The sequence below is a fragment of the Kogia breviceps genome, chromosome 2 (genome assembly GCF_026419965.1).
Source record: "Kogia breviceps isolate mKogBre1 chromosome 2, mKogBre1 haplotype 1, whole genome shotgun sequence".
Lineage (NCBI taxonomy): Eukaryota > Metazoa > Chordata > Mammalia > Artiodactyla > Physeteridae > Kogia > Kogia breviceps.
The window spans coordinates 30,961,044-30,987,774 of record NC_081311.1 but is presented as its reverse complement, the minus strand read 5'-3'; the positions used below and the strand labels follow the sequence as shown (position 1 = coordinate 30,987,774).

Below are 26,731 nucleotides of genomic sequence, written 5' to 3'. Positions count from 1 at the left end.
CAGGGGTTGTGGAAAATAGTAATGTAAGTCGTATATGTAATTTAATATTTCCTAGCAGCCACATTAAAAAGATAAAAAGAAAGATAAAATTAATTTTAATGGTATAATTTTATTAACCCAATATATCCAAAATGTGAACAAGTAATCAATATAAAAATTATTGAGACACTTTTATATGTTCCTTTTCTTACGAAGTCTTTGAAATCTGAGTGTATTTCACACTGAGCGAACATCTCAGTTTAGATTGGCCACATTTCAAGTGCTCAATATCCACATGTGGCCAGAGGCTACCATACTGGGCCGTGCATATGGGAGAGCAGAGACATGAGGAGACTCTCCCTGAGTGGTGCCCAGCAGTCAGCGGGGCGCAGGGAGGTGTGTTTCAGTGGACGCCCACCCTCCTGTGTCTGGACACCATTCCTGGAAGGCACACAGCTGCTGTCATCCCAGAGCCAGCACTGAGCAGCTCTGGAGAACGTCCTGTGCAGAACTGGGACCCAGCCAGAAGCAGCACAGCAGTGTGCAGATGCCACGTGGGGCTCATGGGCCAGATTCCGACTGTGAAGGACTTGTGTTTGGCTCCCATGTGTTTTTAAATCTCTTGAAGTGGTTGTCATTTTCATGACTTTACATTTCCCTCCTGGCTCCTGTAGACGTTGGGGTGTGTAACCCCTGCATAAGACCACGGTTCCTAAAGTCGGGCAGCCCTGCATGTTAACCTTGACTCTACCACTTTTTAGTTGACAATAGATACATTAAACTCTTCATATGTGTCTTTTGCTATAAAATTGGAGATAAGAATACTTCAGAGGGTTTCCCTGGTGGCGCAGTGGTTGGGAGTCCGCCTGCCGATGCAGGGGTCACGGGTTCGTGCCCTGGTCCGGGAGGATCCCACATGCCGCGGAGCAACTAAGCCCGTGAGCCATGGCCGCTAGGCCTGCGCGTCCGGAGCCTGTGCTCCGCAACGGGAGAGGCCACAGCAGTGAGAGGCCCGCATACCACAAAAAAAAAAAAAAGAATACTTCAGAGATGTATGACTTTAAGGAGACAAGGAATTAATTGGCTAGTACAAAGCTTGGTGAATAAGCACTCAATAAATTGTGGCATTCATTTCTCATTCAAAGACATAAATTCCTTAGAGTCCATACTATATTCCTCTTCCAGTATTGGAAAACTGGGAAGTACATGCACAGGAGGAGTTCTTAAAAGCATCCCCCACTTTTATACATTGACATTGAGGAATGGCTTCTGTGCTCACAATTAAGGCAGTCTGTTTCCCTTCTCCGCTGCCCACCAGTATGGCTCTACTGAATTAAGCATTCCTCCGTACCAAGGCATTGAAAAGACTGATTTCCGGAATAAAAGGGGAAAGCTAACAATGACACCAAGGGCCCCTCCTGCTAACCTCCATGCTGGTTCCAAGGTAGAAGTCTCTGGGGATCTGGGCATTGGATGCTGCAGATAAAGGATAAGATGTTAATGATCAACTTGGATCAAGATTTGGCCATTGTTCAACCCCAATTTCTGCTGTTTTTGCTTTTTATGGGGAAATTAAGAGGCTGGGACTTAAAAGAACCATCTAAACAAGGCTGATGGTCCCATCATGACCCTCTAGCCTGGGGCTCAGGCTTCTTCACCATTCCTACCCGCCCCCGCCACCCCGCCGTGTGCTTCTAATTCAGCAATGTAAGTGGGAGCAAAAGAGGGCAGCCCGCCACAGAGCACAAGGCCCTGGAAGGGGGGGAAACTAAGGAAGATTCTTTCTTCTCAGTTCTCTCTTTTCCCATCACCCCTTCCCACTGTTTTTTTGTTTGTTTTTGGTTTTTTGCCGCACCACGTGGCACGTGCAATCTTAGTTCCTCAACGAGGGCTCAAACCCACGCCCACTGCATTGGAATCGCAGTCTTAACCACTGGACTGCCAGGGAAGTCCCCCACTTCCCACTGTTTAATGCACGTCTGCTTCTTCATTCCTTTCTGTGATTCTTTTTTTTTTTTTTTTTTTTTTTTTGTGATATGCAGGCCTCTTACTGTTGTGGCCTCTCCCGCTGCGAAGCACAGGCTCCGGACGCGCAGGCTCAGCGGCCATGGCTCACGGGCCCACCCGCTCCGCGGCATGTGGGATCTTCCCGGACCGGGGCACGAACCCGCGTCCCCTGCATCGGCAGGCGGACTCTCAACCACTGCGCCACCAGGGAAGCCCCTCTGTGATTCATTATTAATGATTACGTGCTCAGCACTGCACTAGGCATTTTGATCCTCTTCCTGTTTTTCAGAGTAACTCCTGTCCCTCCACCCCTTTTTCTTTTGCATTACTCTTGCTTCCCGTGTACTATCTGTAAGAGTCACTCCACATTTCACTCTAAAAGAACAGAACTGGCTCCTTCTTCTGTAGTAAATAATACGAGTTGGTCCTTAGGGGATGAGGAGAAAAGGGACAGTCTGAGCAGCACCTAGGGAGCTAACACAGCTCAAGAGGAGCACATGGGCAGGTAATGATGCAAAGACAGCAGCAGAGTTTTTATTTCTATTCCGAATTTAAGTAATTCCTTTGTTATCAAAAATAACTATGTCAGCATCAATAAGCTGCTGATTATAAAATGAATCCTTGGCAGAGAGAGAAAGAATTAACATTTAATGGATACTTGCCGTCTGCCAGGCACTGTGTAAGGCTAGTGGTTCTCAGTATTTAGTGGTGAAGGACTCCTCTGGGATTCTTGTGGAAGCTCTGAAATCTCTCCCTTAGAAAAATTCAAACATACACAAAATTTTACATAGAATTACAGAAGCAAAAGATTCCTGAAGCACAATCACAGACTCCAGATTAAAACCTTTTATGCTAAGTCCTTACCTCTGAGAGCATGGCATCATTGAGACGATATCGTTATCCCCACCTTACAGAGGAGGAAACATGCCCAAGCCCAAATACATAAATGGCAGAAACAACATTTCAACCAGAGTTGTCTAAACACTACAACTTGCTGGCCTAGATGAAAATGTCACTTGGTTTTTACTGTTACTATAAATATCACTCCTTATTTTTAAACGAGGAAATAAAGATTATGTGTGAAACTGAAATCTGTGCAAAGCATTCTAGACTCAGCCAAGGGAAATCAGGAAGCTCAAAATTCCCAGAGGTTCCAATCCCATTTCCTATCAGCCAAAAGCCCTACTCCCCCTGAACCCACCCACCCAGCTGGAAAACAAACCAAAGACGCACTTCTTTTAGATTTCATATTCCTCAGAACAAGAGGCAACCTCTATCATAATAGCTCAATTAAACCCAAAAAAATTTTTTTCAAGAGGCAACCTCTCTTTAAAATAATCCATCAGGGACTTCCCTGGTGGCACAGTGGTTAAGAATCCACCTGCCGACGCAGGGGACATGGGTTTGAGCCCTGGTCCCGGAAGATCCCACATGCCGCAGAACAACTAAGCCTGTGTGCCACAACTACTGAGCCTGCGCTCTAGAGCCCACGAGCCACAACTACCGGAGCCTGGGCACCTAGAGCCCATGCTCCACAACAAGAGAAGCCACTGCAATGAGATGCCCACGCATTGCAACGTAGAGTAGCCCCCGCTCGCCACAGCTAGAAAAGCCCACACGCAACAAAGACCCAACGCAGCCAAAAATAAATAAAATAAAATAACTTTATTAAAAAATAATAATAATCCATCAGTCAAATGTGAATTAAGAGACCAGTCAAAGCCTATAGATATGAAACAAAAGAAATTTAATTTCAGATTACATGAATATAAAAGAAAAACAAGGCATATGTTTCTTTACAGTTACATATATATATAAATATATATATATGATATAATTGAATAAGGATGAAAAATAAAGAATCGTTAGACAGTTAAGAAACATTGTTTCTCTTGTTGAGCAAGCTTGGGGATAGCGAAAAGGCAATCCTTGCTATGAAGAAAGGACCCTGGGGCAGGAGTGTTTTTCCCAACCAGTTCTGCTGGTCCCCAAACATGTCTGGGGAAGTGCTCAATGGCTCTTTAGCACCTGCTGTGGCCATGCACACTCCAGTTTCCATGGTAACCCAGGCACTCAGGCTATTAAGTACTTACTCCACCTCCTTGCTAGCCCACGCATCCACTCTCCACCTGTGGAAAGAGTTCAGCATTACCTGTCTAGGAAAGCCAGCTCTCCTATAGTGAGTTTTAGATTGGATTAATTACCACTGGTCTGAAAAGCTTGTGCATCTTAGAAACCCAAATCTTCCCCAAATTCTAGAGCAATCCTGCCAATTACTAGTATCCAGTTTGGATCAAGGTCCTGTCTTCAGTACCGAGGCTTCCAGATGCAGGAGGGCAGGGACGAGGCTCTCTCCTGGGGAAAGGAGTTCTACTTAGAAAAGACTTCAGAATGAGAGCCGTCAGTTTCAAGCATCTGTGTGAAGCCCTGTATGAAGGAAGCAGATAAAGTCTAGAGAAGTCATTCCTAAGATGGCTTCCCCAGTTATGCATGGCCACACAGCTAGTCACTCTGGGACCACAGGTTCTCCTAGAAGGCAGTGTTTTAAACCGTATCCTGACACAGGTTGCTGTGAGAAAAGCTGAACAGAAACACTGCTGTTCCAGAGGAGAGAATGGCCCTGCTCTGACACTCTGGAACCACTGGCTTTCTTACAAGCCAGCAAAACAGCCACCTCTGGAACACCCAGTGGTCATGGCAGTTAACCCTATACTACTCCCATTTCCCAAGGGTACCCCCTCGTCATTCCTAACTGTGGAAAGACATTCAGGGTAATGAGCCTGTGGAGGATCAACTGCGGTTTCAGTTATGATTCATTAGATACCACCTCCTTTAATATGTTTTGGCACTCAGGTACAGTCAGTATCACCTAATCCTCTTTCATGGCTGCAATGGAGTCTTTCAAACCAGATTCATTGATCCCAGTGCAAAAGTCCACCATTGTAAAAGGTAGAAACTCCAGTGCCCATGGTTTTCACTGATTCAACCAGTATAACTCACCCAGTACAGATGTGAATCAAGGAAGGAGTCTACATTTTTTATGCTTGAGCCCTCTGGCATAAATACACTGCCCCATATTGATATCACATCAAAACCCATTGCAACTGACCCCAGAAAGAAATGAAATTTTAAAAGCAATAAGAGGCATTTCCAAAGAGATTGTTCCAACACACAAAAAAAAAAACCCATAGAAAACAGATTTTTAAAATATTATAGATTTTTTAAATTGTTAAATACTGGCTCAAAAATATCTGCCCACCAAGTCAGAAGGGCAACAGTACCCTTCTGTAGCAAATGCTAAGGGTTTTTGTTTTTGCAAAGATTCCGCAGGATTAGAACAGTTACATATCATAAGGCAGAAGGTTACGCTGTTGATTTCTCAAATTTGGATTCCAACTAGTTCACAGCTTCTGTTAAAAAAGAAAAAAGAAGGAAAAGACCTATCATACCCTTACAGCAAGGGAAATCATATTTAATAAATACTTTAATGAAACACACATACCCAAATACACAAATAAACTGCCCAAGGGGGCAAGCTATATAAAAGCATGTGACAGACATCTCTCACCACCCCAGCGCCGGAACACAAACCTGGATTACCAGTTGCATTCAACCAAAGAAAGTCTCCTAAATCTCAGCTACCTCCCTTAAATAGAACCACAGAACAAACTCGACGACAAGGAGGTATCAGGTCACTGCTCTGCTCTCTCCACCTATGCCAGACCATGTTTAACAGACCACACCACTACGGAATGAGACACTTAGACAAATAAAGAAAGCAAGTATCAAGTTAAGGGAGAACACACTTTAGCCTGGTCATACCAAAAGGGGTCACTGTTTGAACTGACAGCTGGTGCAAGGAATTTTATGACAAAAAAGTCAAATAGAAGAACCCTACACAAATGAACATGCTAATAAGTATTTTTAAGAATGATGTAAAACTGCTCTAGAGAAAGGGGCTTCTGAGCAGTTTTATACTCCTAACCATCTATTGTTCACAATCAAGTTGGACAGCCAAATTTTACATTTTTCTCTACTACTGCTGTTACAGCAGCAGAAGAAACAGAAAATATGGAAGCCAGGACTGACATCCAGATGCAAAACGAAACTGTGCTCCCCAGACTCATCTTTTGTTTCAGCAACAACACAGCATTTCAGCTGTTTAAAACTAGGTCAGCATGTCATGGTTTGCTGGGCAACTGCCCCCCAACAGAGGGCTGACTCAGTTCCCGCACGCAGGATGAGAAAGGTTACACACCTAGCAGAGCAGGCGCAGACTAACATTCCCACCTGCTGGGCAGTGAGTTCTCACACTAGATCAGAGCCATGCCAATGTCACCTCAAACATTTGTGAACATCCCAACCCAGTCAAGCTCCAGCCCATCTCCAAACTACTCCCCACGCCTCTCTTGACAAGGAGAGGGGTGCGCCAGCAGCCGCCCTTGAACATGGGTGATAAACCACAACTGCTTCCAAATAAGAGCATTCTCTCCTTTAAATCTCTCAGTCCCGTGGAGACTGATGCTCACTTCCTCCCTCTGACTCCAGCTGGCTCTCAGGAGACAGTCCAGCCTGCACACCTGATCCCTTAGAAGGATGCAGTATAATCCCACCCATCACGAGTTGTCCTGGCCATAAAGCCAGCCGCATCCTAGTCCCTCTCCAGAGCTTCCACTACATACAGGAGTTTCAGCAAGCCTCAAGTAAGCTGTTGGTGACATTCCTTGAGTCCCAGTGATTTGTCACAGAAGTACTGGCACCACACTGGCACCAGAGATGTTTTAGGCGAGAGGAAACTGAATGAAGGAAAGGAGTTCAGCAACCACACAACTATTTTGACATCACCGAGGAAAGGGGAAGAGAGGAGAGGAGAGAGAATGGAGGGAGGGAACAAGGGCCACAGTTTAATATTATTTGTTTAAATATTGTATCATTCTGAATTCTCCCTTTTTGATACTGCAGGCCAAATACCTACAATCTCAGGCCCAAGAAATAATAAAAAATTTCCAGGAAAGCTATAAATTCTTTGGACACAAATAGGTATTGAGGAGTAAAGCCTCAGAAGATAAAGAGCTTTCCCAAAGCTTAAGGTGAAAAAGAGAGGAAAGACATCTGGCTTACAGCCCATTTTGATTTTTTACCTTTTAAAATATATAAACAACAAATAAACAAGAAACAATAACCAAAATATCCCCCAAAACTATCAAAATAGAGAAAAGCCCAAGCTTTCCGTTAAAAATAACATCAATCCACCAGGATTGACAGCACTTTTTAAAAAAATCACTGGCAGTTGAGCACAGATTTCAAATGTTTTAAAAATAGAATCTGCCTAAACAAATGCATGGAATGAGCACAGGAGTCTGCCTGGTTCTACTCATTTACTGCTGTCTAAGCTGATTTGGCTGGTTAGTGGTTTCCCCATAACATTTTTTTAAAAAGAGAGAGAGAGAGTCGCTAGCACTGGTTCAGCAGGCAGAGTCTGTAGATGTCATGCACTGAGTGGGGTTAGAGGCGTCAGTCAAGTCACAGGATTAGTTGGCTTTCACAATTCAACATGCAGCAAGCAAGCTGCAAGTCCAAGCTTCTCTGTGAACGGTAATGGCACCTGGCCCACAAGAGAGAAAATTCTGGGTGGACAACAGGAAACCTCTGGATCCTTCAGAGGAATCCTAGGCTGAAAGAGAAAAAGGAGCATTAAACACATTTATAAATATTTATTTTTGAAAACATTCCACCCAAAAGCTAGAGAAATCTATACTTATTATTTTCTATAAACTGAGGGAGAATTGTTTACTCTCTACCAAGTAAATATCATTTTGTCCTCTTGCTCTAATCTCAGTTCATTAAATCATCTTAATGGCGGTAACAGCTACCTTTACTAAGTGCATATTTTGTGCCAGGTGTTGCTCTGAGTTCTTTATGTATATTGCCTCATTTACCCTCACAACAACAACCTGTGCATGAGGTAATGCTCTTGCTATTTTACAGGTGAAGAATGTGAAGCCTACACAAATAAACTTGCCCTAAGATATACAGCTATTAAGGCTGGGAACTGAGGTTGAGAATCCGCCTGCCACGGGCTTCCCTGGTGGCGCAGTGGTTGAGAGTCCCCCTGCCAATACAGGGGACACGGGTTCGTGCCCCGGTCCAGGAAGATCCCACATGCCATGGAGCGGCTGGGCCCGTGAGCCATGCCCGCTGAACCTGCGCGTCCGGAGCCTGTGCTCCGCAACGAGCACAGAATTTAGACACACATAATCCAAAAGTCAAACTTGCCTCAATCAGACAGGCCAGCCTAGAAGCCAGAGGCAACAAGGAAAGAAAAAAGAGTTCAGATAATTCATTCAAGGATAAGTAAGAAGATCATACTGAAATCTAACTTCCTAGAAAAGAATAAAGATTTATCTATAAGGATTGGACTTGTGTTCTCTTTCTATTGCTGATGTCTCAAATAGTAATTATGCTCATATCTCTGGTAAAATGAGCATATCAGACCAGAGATCGCTTCATCTGCAACACAAACCTTTTATAAAACAAGACCAAGCCTCACCCAGTTCTCTTCAGTAACAATTACTACTACTTGTTAATGCTTTAACAATCACAATGTGCTTCCAAAACATAATTTCAATTGAGCCTCATAAGAAATCTGGGAAGTAGATATAACTATTATCCCCATTTGCAGAGGAAGAAGTAGGCTGAGAATGAGTGGTTTTCCCAGGCCACAGGAATGATGCCTCAAATTAGGTCTAGCTACAAATCCCCTGGCCTTTCCAGTTAGCACATGGCTTCCTCAGAGGAAAGCAGAGCAGCCACTGCACTTCACCAACTGAGCCTCTGACAATCGCAGTCCCAGCACTAAATAATCCTTTTTACCCTAAATACCCTCAAAAACATGTTGTATAATATGATTTCCAGGGTCCTTCAGCATGAGCTGTTTATCTGGAAAGCTTTATTGAATAAACAAAGCTAAAGTCTGTGCAGAAAAGGAACATAACCATTCCATGTTTACTGAACATCTCAGCACTCCTGTACTTGGTTTCACAAGTTAGTTTACACTTGCTTTTAATTTGCTTAACAAGTATTCTTCAGATATTTTTCACGTGTCCCATCTGTCCAAGAATGCAGGGACCATGTGGGTCTGTGTTCACAGCTCTGCCCCTCAGCACCTGGGACAGTGCTGAGTAGTTGCTCAATAACCATCTGCTAAATGAACTCAAGGGCAGGACCCAGCCTTATAATTGTTACATCTCTTCTGACTACAACCATACCACACTAGGAATTCAAAAAATGCTATTGACTAGATACAGAAAGGAACTACATTCATAAGACACACAGAATAAGAACAATTAGTACCTTTTTTCCCCTCTTTCTTCCCCTCATACCATTTCAGTCTTGTTGGTGTCATCATGACAGCTGGAGAGCCAGAAAATAACTGTAACAAGAACATTTTATAGTGGCTTAAATGTCCTAATGTCATTACTATAGACAGACTTAACTAACAGAGGAATTATTTACTTGTTCAATTTCAATATGAACAGTTTTACCAATGTATTTAGATCTCATTAATCTTAACTGTTTTATTGCTGGCTTAATGAAGTAACCATTCCTGGGATAACATGAAGGACTACTACTCCACACGTACTACAGGGCCGAGCAGGCCTGGCTCAAATGTTACCCACCCTGTGGAGTCTCCCAGTAAGAACCGCTCCCTCCAGCACTTTGTGTGTGGAGCTATTTCACTGCATTTGTCAGTTCTGGTTATGACTGGCTATATCTTCCTTGAACTCAAAATGTTTGTTGAATGAATCAATGAAAACCTACAGAAAGAAGTCAACATAAATTAAAAGACTGGGGAAAAGGCATAGTTGAATATGGCCCAAAGAAACACAGTAAAACAGATGACGGTATATTAATTTTCTTCCTTTCTACAAATGAACACATACAAAGAGAAAGTGCAAAGAATAGTATCTTACTAAATTCATATTTTCTTTGCTGGCTCTCTTCAATTCATCAATGGCTACAGATTCTGGAGTAGGGTACTTGTTTTTCTTTTCTGACATCATCTGATTTCCCAGGACCTTCCGCTGATTTAGGAAGAGAAAATATTTGATTTATAAACATCTACAATATCTATATTATAATTATACTGGTCTTCAAAACTATAGTTTCTTAGGTTAAAAAAAATCTCAGCTCTTTGATAAATTCCCCCTGGCATCATATACAAGAGAGGTCAAAGCATGTTACTAAAAAACGTGAGATCACTGCCTTTCTTTAGGTGATCACTATTCCTCTTTAAACCAATTAAAGGGCTGAAATGTTAAAAGCAACTTTATAGTTGATTTAAACCAACTAATACAGGCCAATTACAGTGCTTCTGAGGCCATAAAAGAAACACCAGTTATCTACCACTATAATTTTTTCCCTAAAGACATACTGTCTCTGGCACCTTTTAAGAGTCCCCTCCTCCCCTCCCCACTAAAAGACACCTACACTGGGTCCACTCTAAGATTTGCTTCAATGTCATGTCCTCCTCACACAGGATTGGAAAATTTGGAGGAATTCTCTAAGAGTTTCTAGTATAGCCATAAAAGGGTACGGGCCTTCTTAAAAGGGTCACATGACTATACTGATATTCAGAGCAAGACTAAAAGCCCTTTCATCTCTGAACAGCTTAAAAGCTAATGTAACCTACTGTATCAGTTGACAGTGACAATTCTACCATCTTTGAAGAAATCTTTCTTTTTTTCCTCAGAGAATAAATCTGAATTCCAAAAAAAAGGAACATATCAAAACTAGAACATTAAACTTCATAATATAAATATTAGTAGGGGGCTTCCCTGGTGGTGCAGTGGTTGAGAATCTGCCTGCTAATGCAGGGGACACGGGTTCGAGCCCTGGTCTGGGAGGATCCCACATGCCGCACAGCAACTAGGCCCATGAGTCACAACTACTGAGCCTGCGCGTCTGGAGCCTGTGCTCCGCAACAAGAGAGGCCGCAACAGTGAGAGGCCCGCGCACCATGATGAAGAGTGGCCCCTGCTTGCCACAACTAGAGAAAGCCCTTGCACAGAAACGAAGACCCAACACAGCAAAAATAAATAAATTAATTAATAAACTCCTACCCCCAACATCTTCTTAAAATATATATATATATTAGTAGGAATATTCTGTAATAAATCATTTACATGAGATGAATTTTGGAGGAAAAAAAGTCTAGCCTAAAAAAAAGTATCAAAGCAGGATAGAAATCAAATAGCTAAAAACATAGAAGTGCTAGAAAAATAAGGCCAGTACATCTTTCTTTCAGAAGTCAGATATCACCTCAGAGTAAGTTGAACTGGGGATACCAGGAGCCACAGGACTAGTATAAAAGCTAAAATTCAGCTTCCAGTGAATTTTTTAACAGAAATTTCATTACTCCTTTGCTATCAAGCAGAAACCTACATCTATTATTAGCTTGCAAGTCTCTTCATTTATAATGAAAACAGTTTACCCTTCTGTCCTATAAAACTTGATAACATTGTGTTTAAAATTATTTTTCTAAAATGTTTTCTCCTGATACAATTATAAACGCTTTTATAATTCTAAAGTTCTAAATGCTCTCTCAGTAAAGAAGAGGGCAGCTGCCAACAGGATACTATATTTTTACATTTCAAGCAATAATTAGTAACACTTCTAGAACCAACTGCAGGAAAAGAGCTCACTATGAAGAGAAAACTATATCCATCTAACTTCAGTTAAAGAAACATATTTGACTAACACACAGAGAAACACTTATTGCACTGTAACTTTTCTTGTTACCAATCATCTCTATGACAGGAAGTCAGAGGGAATGACAGACTTCCAAGTAAAATGAACCAAGGGGGCTTCCCTGGTGGCGCAGTGGTTGAGAGTCCGCCTGCCGATGCAGGGGACACAGGTTCGTGCCCCAGTCCGGGAAGATCCCACATGCTGCGGAGCGGCTGGGCCCGTGAGCCATGGCCGCTGAGCCTGTGCGTCCGGAGCCTGTGCTCCACAACAGGAGAGGCCACAACAGTGAGAGGCCCATGTACCACAAAGAAAAAAAAAATTATAACCAAGGATGCTCATTTTACTTGCCACGTCTAAGCAGGTGAATACACTTTTAGGGTTCTAGCAAAGGGAATTTTTTAAAATTATGGTAAAATATACATAACATAAAATTTATCATTTTAACCATTTTCAGGTGTACAGTTCAGTAGTGTAAAGTACAGTCATATTGTTGTGCAACCATCACCACATCCCAGAAATTTTTCATCTTCCCAAACAGAAACTCTGTACCCATTAAACAATAATCCCAATTCCCCCCAGACCCTTAGTCCCTAACAACCACCATTCTACTTTCTGTTTCTATGGATTTGACTACTGTAGGTACCTCATATAAGTGGAATAATACAATATTTGTTCTTTTGTGACTGGCTTATTTATTTCACTTAGCATGTTTTCAAGTTTAATCTATGTTGTAGCATGTGTCGGAACTTCCTTCTTTTTTAAGGCTGAGTACTGTTCCATTGTTCATATATACCACATTTTGTTTATCCATTCATCCATCAATGAACACTTGAGTGGCTTTTGCCTTTTGATTGTAAATAATGCTACTACAAACACAAATATCTGTTCATATCCCTACTTGGAATTGCTTGATCATATGGTAGTTCTATTTTTAGTTTTTGAGGAACCGCCATACTGTTTTCCATAGTGGTTGCACCATTTTACGTTCCCACCAACAGTACACAAGGGTTCCAATTTCTCCACATCCTTACCTTGCTATTTTCTGTTTTGCTGGTAACAGCCATCCTAGTGAGTGTGAATTGTTATCTCATTGTGGTTTTCATTTGCAGTTCCTTAACGATAAGGGATATTGAGCGTTTTTTTAATCTTCTTCAGAAAAATGCCTATTTAAATCCTTTGACTTTTTTTTTTTTTTCTTTTTGGCCATGCTGTGCAGCATGTGGGATCTTAGCTCCCTGACCAGAGATCAAACCCATGTCCCCTGCAGTGGAAGCGTGGAGTCTTAACCACTGGACCGCCAGGGCAGTCCCTGCACATTTTTTTTTAAATCCACACTTTTATTTATTTACTTTTCAGTAAGTTTAAATCCTTGAAGGGTACAGCATCACACGGATTCTGTGTCCAATGGCCTTAGCAGGAAGGTTGCTTCGGAATTTGGCACGAACCACGCCACTGTTTCCATGAGCACGAGTTATCTTTCCCCAGATTACTCTGGTTTTGTTAGGTTTTCCACCAGGAGTTACTGTGTTGTTCTTTGCTTTGTACACATAAGCACATCTCTTGACTAGATAGAATTCAGTTTCATCTCGAGCATATACACCTTCAATTTTCAGGAGAGCTGTGTGCTCCCTCTGGTTCCGTAGACCCCGCTTATAGCCAGCAAAAATGGCCTTGGACCACAGCCTTCCAGACATATTTGTCGTTTTAGAAGTCCTGTTCCCAGCAGGCCTCCACAGGGTCCAAGATGGCTGAAAAAAGCCCTGCGCATTTTTTAATATGGATTGATTTTCTTTGCTGTTGTTGTAAGAGTTCTTTTTATATTCTGGATATTAACCGCTCATAAGATATATATTCTGCAAATATTTCCTCCCATTCTGTGGGTTGCCTTTTCACTCTGCTTGACGTCAAGCAAACCTAATGTCCCAAGGCTATTGGCCCAGTGGATAGGATTGAGTGAATTCTAAACTGCTATTAATGATAATAACTACAACCAAAATTAGAGTAAGATGAAGTTACAACTGCTAACGACTACAGTTTAAAAAAAATACACATATATATATATATATATTACAAGGTAATTTTTTTAAGAGCACAACTTTTAAGCAAAGATCTCCTTAATGTTGCTGGATTTATAAATTTTAATAATGTTAAACAATATTCAAAAGAAAACTTGTAGAACACAGAACAGTGCTAATCTCTCTCCAAGTTAACTAGATAGAACCTTGCCTTTGTTTATGCCTGGAAATTTGAACCCCATAATCAGCTATCTACTGCCACCTGCTGGCAATATCCCTTAACTACAAGTTCAGATCATCAATGAAGACTCAAGAAAATTGAACCTACAGACAGCGATGGTAGCAACACCACAGAAGTACATGTTGCATTTGTTTTAAAAACAAGATTTTTAATGAATTTGAGACAAAGGAAGAGAACAAAACAAGTGATCAAAATATTAAGCTCAGAAAAATTTGAGTTACCTAAAACTCACTAGCCTATTAGAAAATCCATTTCCAGACTCTGTCAACTTTCTCACTTTTCCATAACTTTAGCAAATTGCACAATGAAGTATGTAGCATAAAGCAGGTCATGAACCAAAAGAGATTCTCTACTCAGGGATGAGGACTCTGTCCTCAGCCCCAGAGACAAAGGACCTTTATTTCTTTTATCCCTTACTTCTCCAATCATAGAGACCCTTCTCTGATTTGAAACACAGAAAAATGCTTTGAAAAATAAAAGCTTTTCCAAATTCTATTCTTTTCCCCTTACAAGTGAAGCCTTCATAGAATCCCAAAGAACAGAATAAAACTGTTTATGCATAAGAAGAGTCAGACTGTTAAATTTTCTCACGATCAATGCTGAAATGACAGCACAGTGTACCTACCTTAATAAGGCCACTGAAGGACCGTGAACGGGCCCTCTTCTGCACCCGGAGGGTAGAAGGTTCTCGTTCTGGTGTCTGGGTCTCAGAATGCTTATTAAACTAGAAGAAAACATAAAGAATATTTTGTTAGTAGTCCCCCATCAAGAGATAGCATTCTGTGACAATCAATAGCTAAGTGGAAATACCCAGAAAAGCCCAGGAATAAGTGAATCTGTACATACATGGATTAGTAGGTTGGCAAGCAAATCACAAAGGCAAAAATTATGCCACCAAGAAGTCAAAATGTATTAAATTAGCCTGAGGGTAAATTAAATTAAATTAAATAATACACACCCAAAAACAATCAAATTGGAATCAGATCAAGCTTCTAGAATTAGATCTAACTTCCAGTTTAGAGCAAATACAGAGGACTAAGAAACATGTTAAGTAATACCACAGGGATGCAATCAGCAAAATCCAGACTGTGGGAGACAAAGAATCTGGCTTCTTTCACAAATAAAGTGCAAAGAGAGAGAGAGGATGGTTTATGTGTGTTTAAATGCAATGTGCTATCTGTATTGGATCCTAGAACAGAAAAAGGATATTAGTGTTAAAACTGGTAAAATCTGAATAAAGTCTGTAATGTTACTAGTAATGTACTAATGTTAATTTATTAGTTTTGACAACGCTAACATTAGGAGGAACTAGGTGAAGGATATGTGGGAATTCTGTACTTTGCAATTTTTCTCCAAACCTAAATTATTTCAAATTTAAAAGTTTATTCAAACAAACTTCAGCAATTTTTAGGGAGGAAAAAAATAGGAGGGGAAAGAAGGATGGACCTATATATTAAAAGAAACCTAGTAGCTGTAACAGCTCCCCCCAGAAAACACATACCCTTTGGTCATGCCACTTCTAGGAAATAATCTGCAATGAGAATACTTATGAACAAATATGTATAAACTAAAATATGACCTAATTTCTTTTCTTTTTTAATTTATTTATTTTTGGCTGCGTTGGGTCTTCGTTGCTGCACACGGGCTTTCTTTAGTTGCAGAGAGCAGGGGCTGCTCTTCGCTGCAGCGCACGGGCTTCTCATTGCAGTGGCTTCTCTTGTTGCGAAGCACGGGCTCTAGGTGTGCGGGCTTCAATAGTTGTGGTGCACGGGCTAAGTTGCTCCGTGGCATATGCGATCTTCCCAGACCAGGGATCGAACCCATGTCCCGTGCACTGGTAGGCAGATTCTTAACCACTGTGCCACCAGGGAAGTCCCCCAAATGACCTAATTTCCCCTAATATGTCCAGTAGAGGACAAACTGTATATATATCCGGTTATATACAATAAAATATTATGCAACCATTAAAAATGTTTACAGCCTTTTAATGACATGGAAAATGCTCTGATATAATGTTATATGAAAAGGGTAGGATATTTTAAAAACTGAATATGTATTATGATCTCAAGAAACAAAAAAAATATGAAATACATATTCATGGAAAGAAATACAAGAAGGAAATACTCCAAGATGTTATCAGTGGTTATCTCGGGATGATAACAGGTGATTTTTAATTTCTTCTTGACACTCTTCTGGAGGTTTCAATGTTTCTGTAGTGAGTACTCATTATTTTTATAATCATGGAGAATAAATTGTATATAATCATAGAGAATAGTAAAAGTATAGTTTCTTCAAAAATAAATGGCAATATTTTAAATGTATGTGAGGAGTTTGCAAGCATGCATGAGAAAATGCTTAGGCTGTAATGTTTAATGAAAAAGGGAGAAATAAAAGAAAGTATATGGTATGATCATAACTACGTCAAAATATTGGCTTGGCCAAAAAGTTCATTCAGGTTTTTCCGTATGGAAAAACGAACTTTTTCCATATTCCAAAATATTGGGTTGGCCAACTAACTTTTTTGTCCAACCCAATATATCCACAGGAAAAAGACTGAAAGAAATACCCAATATGTAAACACTGGTAGGATGAGTGATTTATTTTCTTTTAATCCTTCTCTATAATTTCCTATTTTTTTAAAAAGAGCAAAACTAATGGTAGTTTTTTCCTTTGTATTATCTTTAACCCTCAGTGTTCTTGATGAGGGAAGTCATTTACACCTGTCCTACCTGAATTACTGGCTTAGTTTCTACCAAAAATTAAATCACTACACTGCTTTAAATCTGTAAAACTACTTGGCCAACACCCTCTAAAATTCCAGTCATAGCACAGTTTGCTAGATCTCAAAGTAACTTCAAAGAGAGTGACAAAGGGAATTCCCTGGTGGTCCAGTGGGTAAGACTCCATGCTCCCAATGCAGGGGGCCCAGTTTCAATCCCTGGTCGGGGAACTAGATCCCACATGCATGCCGCAACTAAGAAGCCCACATGCTGCAACTAAGACCCAGTGCAGCCTAAATAAATAAATAAATATTAAAAAAACAAAAAAAAGAGAGTGACAGAAAATTTCTCTTAAAGGACTGTGTCCATTGTTAAGAACAGCTCAGTTCAACATTTCTGAGCACTTGTTTCTGTCTGGCCCCATGCTTGAGGTTAGGTATAAAAAAATAAATAAAAACACAGACATCCCTCAAGAAGGTCCCAGTAGAATAAGAACTCACGAGGCTAATCTTGCCTGTTTAGCTAAAATTCAAGAGGGGCTGAGACAAAATAAATTTCCTGAGAAAGAAACTAACCAAGTTATCAATATTTACTCAAGCTATACTTTGAGTCTCAAGATAACAAATGAGAGACCTAATTTTGCTGCTATAGCTCCAAAAAAAACTAACTCAGCCACTAGAATTCCTATTTCTAGTAACACACTAGGCCCTTGATTTAGTGTTTTCTAACTGCAAACAACTCACTAGTAAGAACTACCACTTTTTCTCTGCTATGGCAGCCACTTTACATAGATTCTTTCTAATCTTTACAACCATGAAACATGGGCATTACAATTACCATTTTACAAACAAGAAAACTAAAATTCAGCAAGATTAAGTTATTTGCCAAGAAAATATGAAGGGTTTAAATGTCATACATGACCAAATTAGAGAAACTAACCACATTGGATCCTCTGCTTACTCTAGAAATCCAAGAGCCTCCACCCCTTTCTCTAGTGGGCCAATAGTACAGAGATCACCACTGAGGTTCCATAGACAAGTTCGCTTTCTTGGCTAAACCAAAGCTTGGACCAGTAAGAAACAAAAATTAAATGAAATTCTTAATAATATTCCCTAGTGATTCTACAAGCAAAAATCACATTCCTAAAGCCCCATCACTGTCTCCCTGCCTTCGGCACCTGTCTGATAAGGTGTTTCTTCTTTGCCGACTCTGGCATATTGTGAACATGTTGGAACAATTCTCTTAGTGCCTCTCCCGTACGCTGCTGGGTCTCCTCCTGATGAAGGCAGGAATCTCGCTGGTTCCATTTCTGAGATCTTGTCACTTGGAAGAAGCTGGTATGACATGAAGCTACCAGATCAAGATCATCCTATGGAAAATTTAAAAGAAAAGTGAATTGATATATCCTGCCAGTTTTGTTTCCAGATTCCCACCACACTGGAACAAAAAAAGGGGAGATGTGGGAAACATGGTATACTCTTACATATAGGAACAAGAAAAATCTAAATACTATCATCAGATAAAGAGAAACCTACAATTATAGACTATATCAACAGCCCACTCCCATGACCTGCCCAGAAAACCTAAATTCATTTAGAATATTGTCACCAAAAATTATATTTATATAATAGTCCAGTTTTCAGAGCATCTTTTTTTTTTTTTTTTTTTTTTTTGCGGTACGCGGGCCTCTCACTGTTGCGGCCTTTCCCGTTGCGGAGCACAGGCTCCGGACGCGCAGGCTCAGCGGCCATGGCTCACGGGCCTAGCTGCTCCGCAGCATGTGGGATCCTCCCAGACCAGGGCATGAACCCGTGTCCCCTGCATCGGCAGGCGGACTCTCAACCACTGCGACATCAGGGAAGCCCCCAGAGCATCTTTTAATCTCATGTAATTCTCATTGGTATCCTATGAGTTAAGCAGTTAAAGTATATTATTCCCACTTCATTGAAGAAGAAACTGAAGTTAAGCTATAAGTTTAAAATCATCTAGATACTAAAGTGACAGACCCATCTTAGAGACCAAGTACACTGGTTCTTGGCTGGTGCTCACATGACAATATGTGATAACTACACAGCAGTGGTAGAGGAACAAAACAACAACTCTCTAAGAAAAACCATACTCCAGTTAAACTAGCTGAAATAAAATACTGTTTTCCTGGTCACACCAAATATTTGCTGAATGAGAGGTAGAAACCAACAGGAGCAGAAAAAAAAGATAAGATGACAGCTTAAGTTTCTAATCAAGACAGACTAAAAAAAAGTCATCAAAAAGTGCTTGTGATGTTTTTTAAACTTCTCACTTTTAAAACTCAATAATCATGTAATCTTGTTAATAAGCGTCACACATTTGCTTTCTAAGCTCATAAGGTCTCAAGTCTTCTAGACATTTCAGAGTGTTACCTTACCACCAAACTTGAAAGGAGAATGTATTTAAAAGTGTACTTTCATAACTAAAAATATTTAATACATTTGCTATTTACAGACTGTTTTTCTCAACTATAACACATTTTCTTTTCTTTTTTTTTTTTTTTGGTTCGTGGGCCTCTCACTGTTGTGGCCTCTCCCGTTGTGGAGCACAGGCTCCGGACGCGCAGGCTCAGTGGCCATGGCTCACGGGCCCAGCCGCGGATCTTCCTGGACTGGGGCACGAACCCGCGTCCCCTGCATTGGCAGGTGGACTCTCAACCACTGCGCCACCAGGGAAGCCCCACATTTTATTTTCTTATGTCTTTACTTTGATTTCATACTTTGTTTTAAAACTCCACTAATCTTAACTAGCTCTCTCCTTGTTTGGGCTAAGAGCAATTTCCTATTCTTACCTTTGATGCTTGTGTTCTGGAACCCAAATAGTGCAATCTGGCACATTCCCGAATATAAGCAGGAGCCTGGGCAGGATACAAAAGAAAAACAAGAACAAATGGTTAGCAGAATCTAAAATTCTTTCAGGTCATAAGGACAGTGGTTCTTAAAATGATCTGACTGGCAGATTACTCTGGAAAAACAAAAGATCCTCAAAATACCCTATTTCATAGCTTCCTTTCTCTTGCCACCAAAAAGATAGCTCAACAAATCCAACAGGAAAACTGTAGGAAGACACTACTGTAGTTTTAAAAATCACATATGGCATATGTGTGTGTATATATATAATTTTTTTTCAAATGAGCCACAACAGACATTTGTAGTAATGTTTATATTTGACAGAAACTACCCCCAAATCCTTACAACTTCAAGTGATCCCTAAATCACATTTTAGAATCACTGTATAGAAAATACCATTTAGAATTACTACGGAGTAACAACAGACAAGGAGGAATTTAGCTTATTGATATATTACCCGGAATCCTGTGATAAGTATCCTGATACAGTCCTAGTAGAAGTGTAAATAATGCAACCACTATGAAAGACAATCTGGCAGCATCTTAAAAAATTACATTTTCATTTACCCTTTAAACCAGAAATTTCACTTCCGAAAATCTATCCTGAAGATATTACTCCAGAAATACAAAACATACTTGGATAAGATTAATCAAAATATTAGACACAACTGAAATGTCTATTAATAGGAGGATGGTTAAATAAACTTTTATACATCCATACAACACAGTACTATGCAGTCATTAAAAATAAGAGAAGGGAGGGAGGGAAGAAACACTTTACAAACTGATATGAGTGACTTCCAGGATCTGCTGTTGAGTGAGAAAAGTTACAGAACAGTGTATAAAGCACTTGTGTAAGAAAGAAGAGGAAATAAAAATATACACACATATACACAATAATTTGTTGTTACAAAAAGAAACACAAAGAAAACACTAAGAGAATAAACCAGAAAACAATGAAAATGGTTAGGGAAAGGACTGAAATTTCTCTAAATAAACCTTTTTGTGTAGTTTTGACTTTTGAACCATATAAATATACCACACAGACCTACTAGAGCATGGACTTGAGGATATGGGGAGGGGGAAGGGTAAGCTGTAACAAAGTGAGAGAGTGGCAGGGACATATACACACTACCAAATGTAAATTAGATAGCTAGTGGGAAGCTGCCGCATAGCACAGGGAGATCACCTCTGTGCTTTGTGACCACCTAGAGGGGTGGGAAGGAGGGTGACACAAGAGGGAAGAGATATGGGAACATATGTACATGTATAACTGATTCACTTTGTTGTAAAGGAGAAACTAACACACTATTGTAAAACAGTTATACTCAAATAAAGATGTTAATAAATAAATAAATAAATAAATATACCACAGGTTCAAAAAATAAAATTAAATCCAAAAGAAAAAGAGGCAAACCCTAAACCTGTACAACAGCACAAAATATATCTGTATATCAAATTGAAAAAAAAAAAAAAAGGGACTTCCCTGGTGGTCCAGTGGCTAAGACGCCATGCTCCCAATGCAGGGGACCAGGTTCAATCCCTGGTCAGCGAACTAGATCCCACATGCCGAAACTAAGAGTTCGCATGCCGCAATTAAAGATCTCACATGCTGCAACTAAAGATCCCACATGCTGCAATGAAGTTCCCGCGTGTCATAACTAAGATCTGGCATGGCCAAATAATAAATAAAAATGTTTTTTTTAATGATAACATAAGCATAGAGAAAGGAATTATTCCACCTAAGTTTTGAAAACTGTATTCTGACTATACAACCTTAGTGAGATATATTCAAGGGAAAAGGAACTGTAAGGAAATCCTAAACTTCCATCAACAGATTTACAGAAGTTTATTGTTAGTAGTAATAATTGTATTATTTTGAAATTAATTTATTATATTGTAGGATAAAGCAACTAACATATATAAATGCTATTAAAATCTGGAATTTGCAATGTAAAAATTTACACTTATACAAATATAAAGTAAAAGAAGTCAAGAAAAAGCTCTGTAGTGTTAAATCTGAATTGGAAATACTAATATGAACTAATGATTTCTTTTTAAAAAAATTTTAATTCTACTTCCTTGCCCTCAAAGAGCCTAGAAGCAATGACACCCAAGAAACAATCAGTACATATACCCAGTGTCAATGGAAGAAACTAGGGCTCCTTGAAGAAAATAATTGATTCCAGGCCCAGGGCAGAGCAAGTATAAAGTAAGCTGGGGACATTTATGCCAGGATGGAAACACTCAAAGACTAACGGGAGTCCTGTCAAAAAGACACAGCAGGAAGCAGCTTACAAGGGCTATCACAGGCCAAATTTGGTACAATTTGAATATCAAAATTAACAACTGAAATTGACTAACACTTTGAATAACTAAAAATCCATGAGTCTACAGAGACTCATAAAAAAAGAGACTAAGAGAGAGAAGGAAAGCTCTTCTCCAAAGAAGAAAGTCAGCTAATAAAGATTAATAATATAATTAGAAAATCACTGTTTTGTGATACACAATATAGTTATACTGTCCAGCAGGATTAGCAGTGGATGCTAAAACATTATATTAGGTAATTGCCCTGCAGGTTACTTACTACTTGCAAAGGGGAAAATGTACCTTTATAATTGAGAGATGTGGCAAGTAGCAAAATTAGCATTACTGAGAGTAAGACAATCTACATTCTGTGCCTCCTAATGTGATGCAATATGATGTATACAAACATCACCTATGAATCTTTGCCAAAAATGCTTAACCTGAATCTAATCAAGCCTCTAAACCTAACTTGTGGTTTATAGGAACTACATAGAAAGGGATAAAGAAACAAGTTAAATATCCTTGAAAAAACAGTAAGACAAATTTAAAATGTGGAATATTCTACAACACCATAGGCCTGAATGCTTCAACAAATCAATGACATGAAGATAAAGGGTAGTGATTATTCCAGATTAAAAGTGACATAATAATCAAAAGCAATACATAAGCCTTGATCAGTTTATGTTTTGTTTTGTTTTTTTACATCTTTATTGGAGCATAATTGTTTTACAATGGTGTGTTAGTTTCTGCTATACAACAAAGTAAATCAGCTATATGTATCCATATATCCCCATATCTCCTCCCTCTTGCATCTCTCTCCCACCCTCCCTATCCCACCCCTCTAAGTAGTCACAAAGCACCGAGCTGATCTCCCTGTGCTATGCGGCTGCTTCCCACTAGCTATCTATTTTACATTTGGTAGTGTATATATGTCAAGTTTATGTTTTTTATATTTTTTTAAATAAATTTATTTATTTAGGCTGCATTGGGTCTTTGTCGCTGCACGCAGGCTTTCTCTAGTTGCGGCGCGTGGGCTTTCTCTAGTTGCAGCAAGTGGCGGCTACTTTTTGTTGCAGTGTGCAGGCTTCTCAATGCTATGGCTTCTCTTGTGGAGCACAGGCTCTAGGCACGTGGGCTTCAGTAATTGTGGCACGCAGGCTCAGTAGTTATGGCTCGCAGGCTCTAGAGTGCAGGCTCAGTAGTTGTGGCACACAGGCTTAGGTTCTCTGCGGCATGTGGGATCTTACTGGACCAGGGCTCAAACCCATGTCCCCTGCATTGGCGGGTGAACTCTTAACCACTGCGCCACCAGGAAAATCCAAGTTTAAGTTTTTTTGTTTTGTTTTGTTTTGTTTGGCGGTACGCGGGCCTCTTACTGTTGTGGCCTCTCCCGTTGCGGAGCACAGGCTCCAGATGCGCAGGCTCAGCGGCCATGGCTCACGGGCCCAGCCGCTCCGTGGCATGTAGAATCTTCCTGGACCGGGGCACAAACCCACGTCCCCTGCATCGGCAGGCGGACTCTCAACCACTGCGCCACCAGGGAAGCCCCAAGTTTACGTTTTTTAAAAAAGCAGCTATGAAACACATTCTTAGGACATCTGGGGAATTTAAATATGAACTGAATATTAGCTGATACGAAGTTCTTGTAAATCTTCTTAGATGTGATAACAATACTGTGACTATTAGGAGAATATTCATATTCTTAGGAGATGCATGCTTAAGTATTAAAGGACACAATATCATGATGTCAGTGGTTCAGGCAAAAAAAAAAAAAAAAGCATGAATATATAGAGGACTTCCCTAGTGGTGCAGCGGTTTTGAGTCCTGGACCAGGAGGATCCCACATGCCATGGAGCAAGTAAGCCTGTGCGCCACAACTACTGAGCCTAGACTCTAGAGCCCGTGAGCAGCAACTACTGAGCCCACGCACCTAGAGCCCATGTTCCGCAACAAGAGAAGCCACTGCAATGAGGAGCCCACGCACCACAATGAAGAGCAGCCCCCGCTCAATGCAGCTAGAGAAAGCCTGCGCGTAGCAACGAAGACCCAATGCAGCCAAAAATCAATCAATGAATCAATTAATTAATTAAATATATATATATATATATATATATATATATATATATATATATAGAGAGAGAGAGAGAGAGAGAGAGACATAAAGCAAATATGGCAAATGGTGACATTTGTTGAATCTGAGAGTTATTTGTTTCACTCTTTCAACTTTTCCCTATTTTTGAAAAACTTCACAATGAAGTTTTCAAAAAAGAGTCTCATGACAAAGACATTATGCTATCTATAGTTTAACTTTTACCTTGGTAAATTATAAAGCAGAGCCAAAGGAAATTTCCTCCAAACAAGAATATGACAGCTCACATCACCTATTCTATAACTTCATTTAAAAACTAAACAAAACAAAAAACCTCTGCCCCAAAAAGATACTATGAGCTGAAGGGATACTCAGAAAGGGAGCCAGAAGCAGACAGGTTTAAATGAAAATCTGAGGGTCCGAGGTATTTTACAGTTCACAGGGCTTCCCAGATAAAATGGGAATTGGCCTCAACTGTATATACATCATAATTCCCTAGGAAAAGATGTGGTGACTCCTATTGAAAAGAGAGAAAACCAGACTAGGTCAGATGGACTGATAATAGTAGAGGATAGAACTATAAATAGTTAGGAATAATTTTAGAGAAAAAAAATTCAAAGAACACAGAATGAGGCAACATAGAATCTGAGGATTAGGAAGCCTGAGAACAAGAAAAAGACAACAAAGGGACTTCCCTGGTGGTCCAGTGGGTAAGACTCCACACTCCCAATGCAGGGGGCCCAGGTTTGATCCCTGGTCAGGGAACTAGATCCTGGATGCATGCCGCAACTAAGAGTCCGCATGCTACAACTAAGAAACCCACACACCGCAACTAAGAAGCCCACATGCCGCAACTAAAAGATCCCACATGCGGCAACAAAGATCCTGAGTGCCGCAACTAAGACCCGGTGCAGCCTAAATAAATAAATGAATAAAAGTTTTTAATTCACTAAAATAAAAAGGAAGACAACAGTAGGGCTTCCCTGGTGGTGCAGTGGTTGAGAGTCCACCTGCTGATGCAGGGGACACGGGTTTGTGCCCCGGTCCAGGAGGATCCCACATGCCGCAGAGCGGCTGGGCCCGTGAGCCATGGCCGCTGAGCCTGCACGTCCAGAGCCTGTGCTCCGCAACGGGAGAGGCCACAACAAAAAAAGAAAAAAAAGGAAGACAACAAAGCACAAGAGAACAAATCTGGAGTAAAGTAGGACCTCAGAATAAGTACAGAACACACAGAACAATCAACCATTTTTCATCCAGGAACAACTCAGGGAAGAACCTGCTCAGCCAAAGTGGTAAAGCAGATGCCCACAGGACAATGGTTCTGACTCAAATCCAAAGAGAAAAGTCCTGAGACTAAAATAAACCTTTAAAAAAAAAAAAAAAAAAAAAAAAGACATTCTTTGTCTCCTTTAGAGATAAACAGAGGCTCAAAGAGTGCTCACACTAGCCTGGAAACAAAGGTAAATAGCAAAGAAGAATAAAAACCCCAAGGATGAGGAGCTAAAAGAGGGATCTATGGAAGAGAAAGGAAGAGTAAAAATAGAGAATGTCTGAAAGAATCTAATAATTAGAACTTGTTCCAAGCCAAATTACATCTAGAAGACTGTACTCATGTTTTATCTCTAAGGTTTGTACAATCTGTATTCTCAAGATCCTCCACAGTGATATGTTATCTGACATAGTAAAAGGGACTTTGCTGGTGTGATTGAGTTAAAGACCTTGCAATGGGGAGAGTATACTAGGCTATCCAGGCAGGTCCACTATAATCACATGGGTCCTTAGAAGTAGAGAACCTTTCCCACCTGTGGTTAGAAGGAAACATCACTATGGAAGAAGGATCAGAGAGATACAACATTGCTAGCCTTGAAGATGGAGGAAGGGGACTATGAACCAAGGAATGTGGGCAACCTCTAGAAGCTGGAAAAGGCAAGTAAACAGATTTTCCCCTAGAACATCCAGAAAGGATTGCATCCCTGCCAACACCTTAATTTTAGCCCAGTGAGACTCACGTCAGACTTCTGACCTACAGAACTGTAAGATAACAAATTTGTGTTGTTATAAGTCACTTTAAAAAAATCTTTCAGAGTGAAGTACAACTTCATTGTATATTTGAATTGTACTGGACAATGGGAAAGAGAGAATGGGCTCTACAGGTAAACAGATCAGAAGGTGGAAAAGCTAGAAACCATGAGATGCAATGAGATCTCTGAGAACCCACCTCTCTTTCAACTTGTGAGTGGTGGTCTATGAAAAGTTAATCCCATATCAGTGGTAACAAGAGAACTCAACAGAAGGAGAGTTCTATTAGGAACTGCACCTAGAAATTCCCCACCTTGATTCACAGCTACTGTCAGTTAACTGCACTCTCCATACACACAACTCCTCTCAACTTATTCCTATAAATCCATGCTTTGGAACTAGCTCTTCCCATAAATGAGAAGTATATAAAGAACTGGTTTGAAAGATCTTTGTTCATCATTAAAAACCATTCTTTCTCCTGTTGTCCTATGTCTACTGCTCTAATTCACTTACCTAGATCTTGACTTCTAATTGACCATAATCTTTGACTTCGGCACCTAAGCCCCGGATAGAGCCCTGACCCTTTGTTTTAAAGCCTACTAAATCAAAGATTCTGATCTGTCATTTCTAAACTCTGGACTTTGGATCACTTGCCATCCTGTAGTGGGTAAATCCTAGGGTGGCCTCCATGTTCACATTCTGCATAATTCCCTCTTCCTGAGTGTGAAT

General features: G+C 40.3%; 1 protein-coding gene and 1 pseudogene across 1 annotated transcript in view; both read right to left on the bottom strand.

Moving 5' to 3' along the window:
• Positions 1-3,714: 3,714 nt before the first annotated feature.
• The window catches only part of ARHGAP19 (Rho GTPase activating protein 19), a 53,211-nt gene continuing 30,194 nt past the window's right edge, over positions 3,715-26,731 (bottom strand). The window contains exons 7-12 of the mRNA XM_059054726.2: positions 19,531-19,596; positions 17,890-18,081; positions 14,618-14,716; positions 9,960-10,070; positions 9,340-9,418; positions 3,715-7,660 (exon numbers count right to left, since the gene is read on the bottom strand). Of these exons, the coding sequence (XP_058910709.1) occupies positions 7,656-7,660; positions 9,340-9,418; positions 9,960-10,070; positions 14,618-14,716; positions 17,890-18,081; positions 19,531-19,596 (552 nt within the window). The 3' untranslated portion in view covers positions 3,715-7,655. The remainder of the gene's footprint in view (positions 7,661-9,339; positions 9,419-9,959; positions 10,071-14,617; positions 14,717-17,889; positions 18,082-19,530; positions 19,597-26,731) is intronic.
• Positions 13,069-13,487, bottom strand: LOC131751253 (large ribosomal subunit protein eL33 pseudogene; annotated as a pseudogene).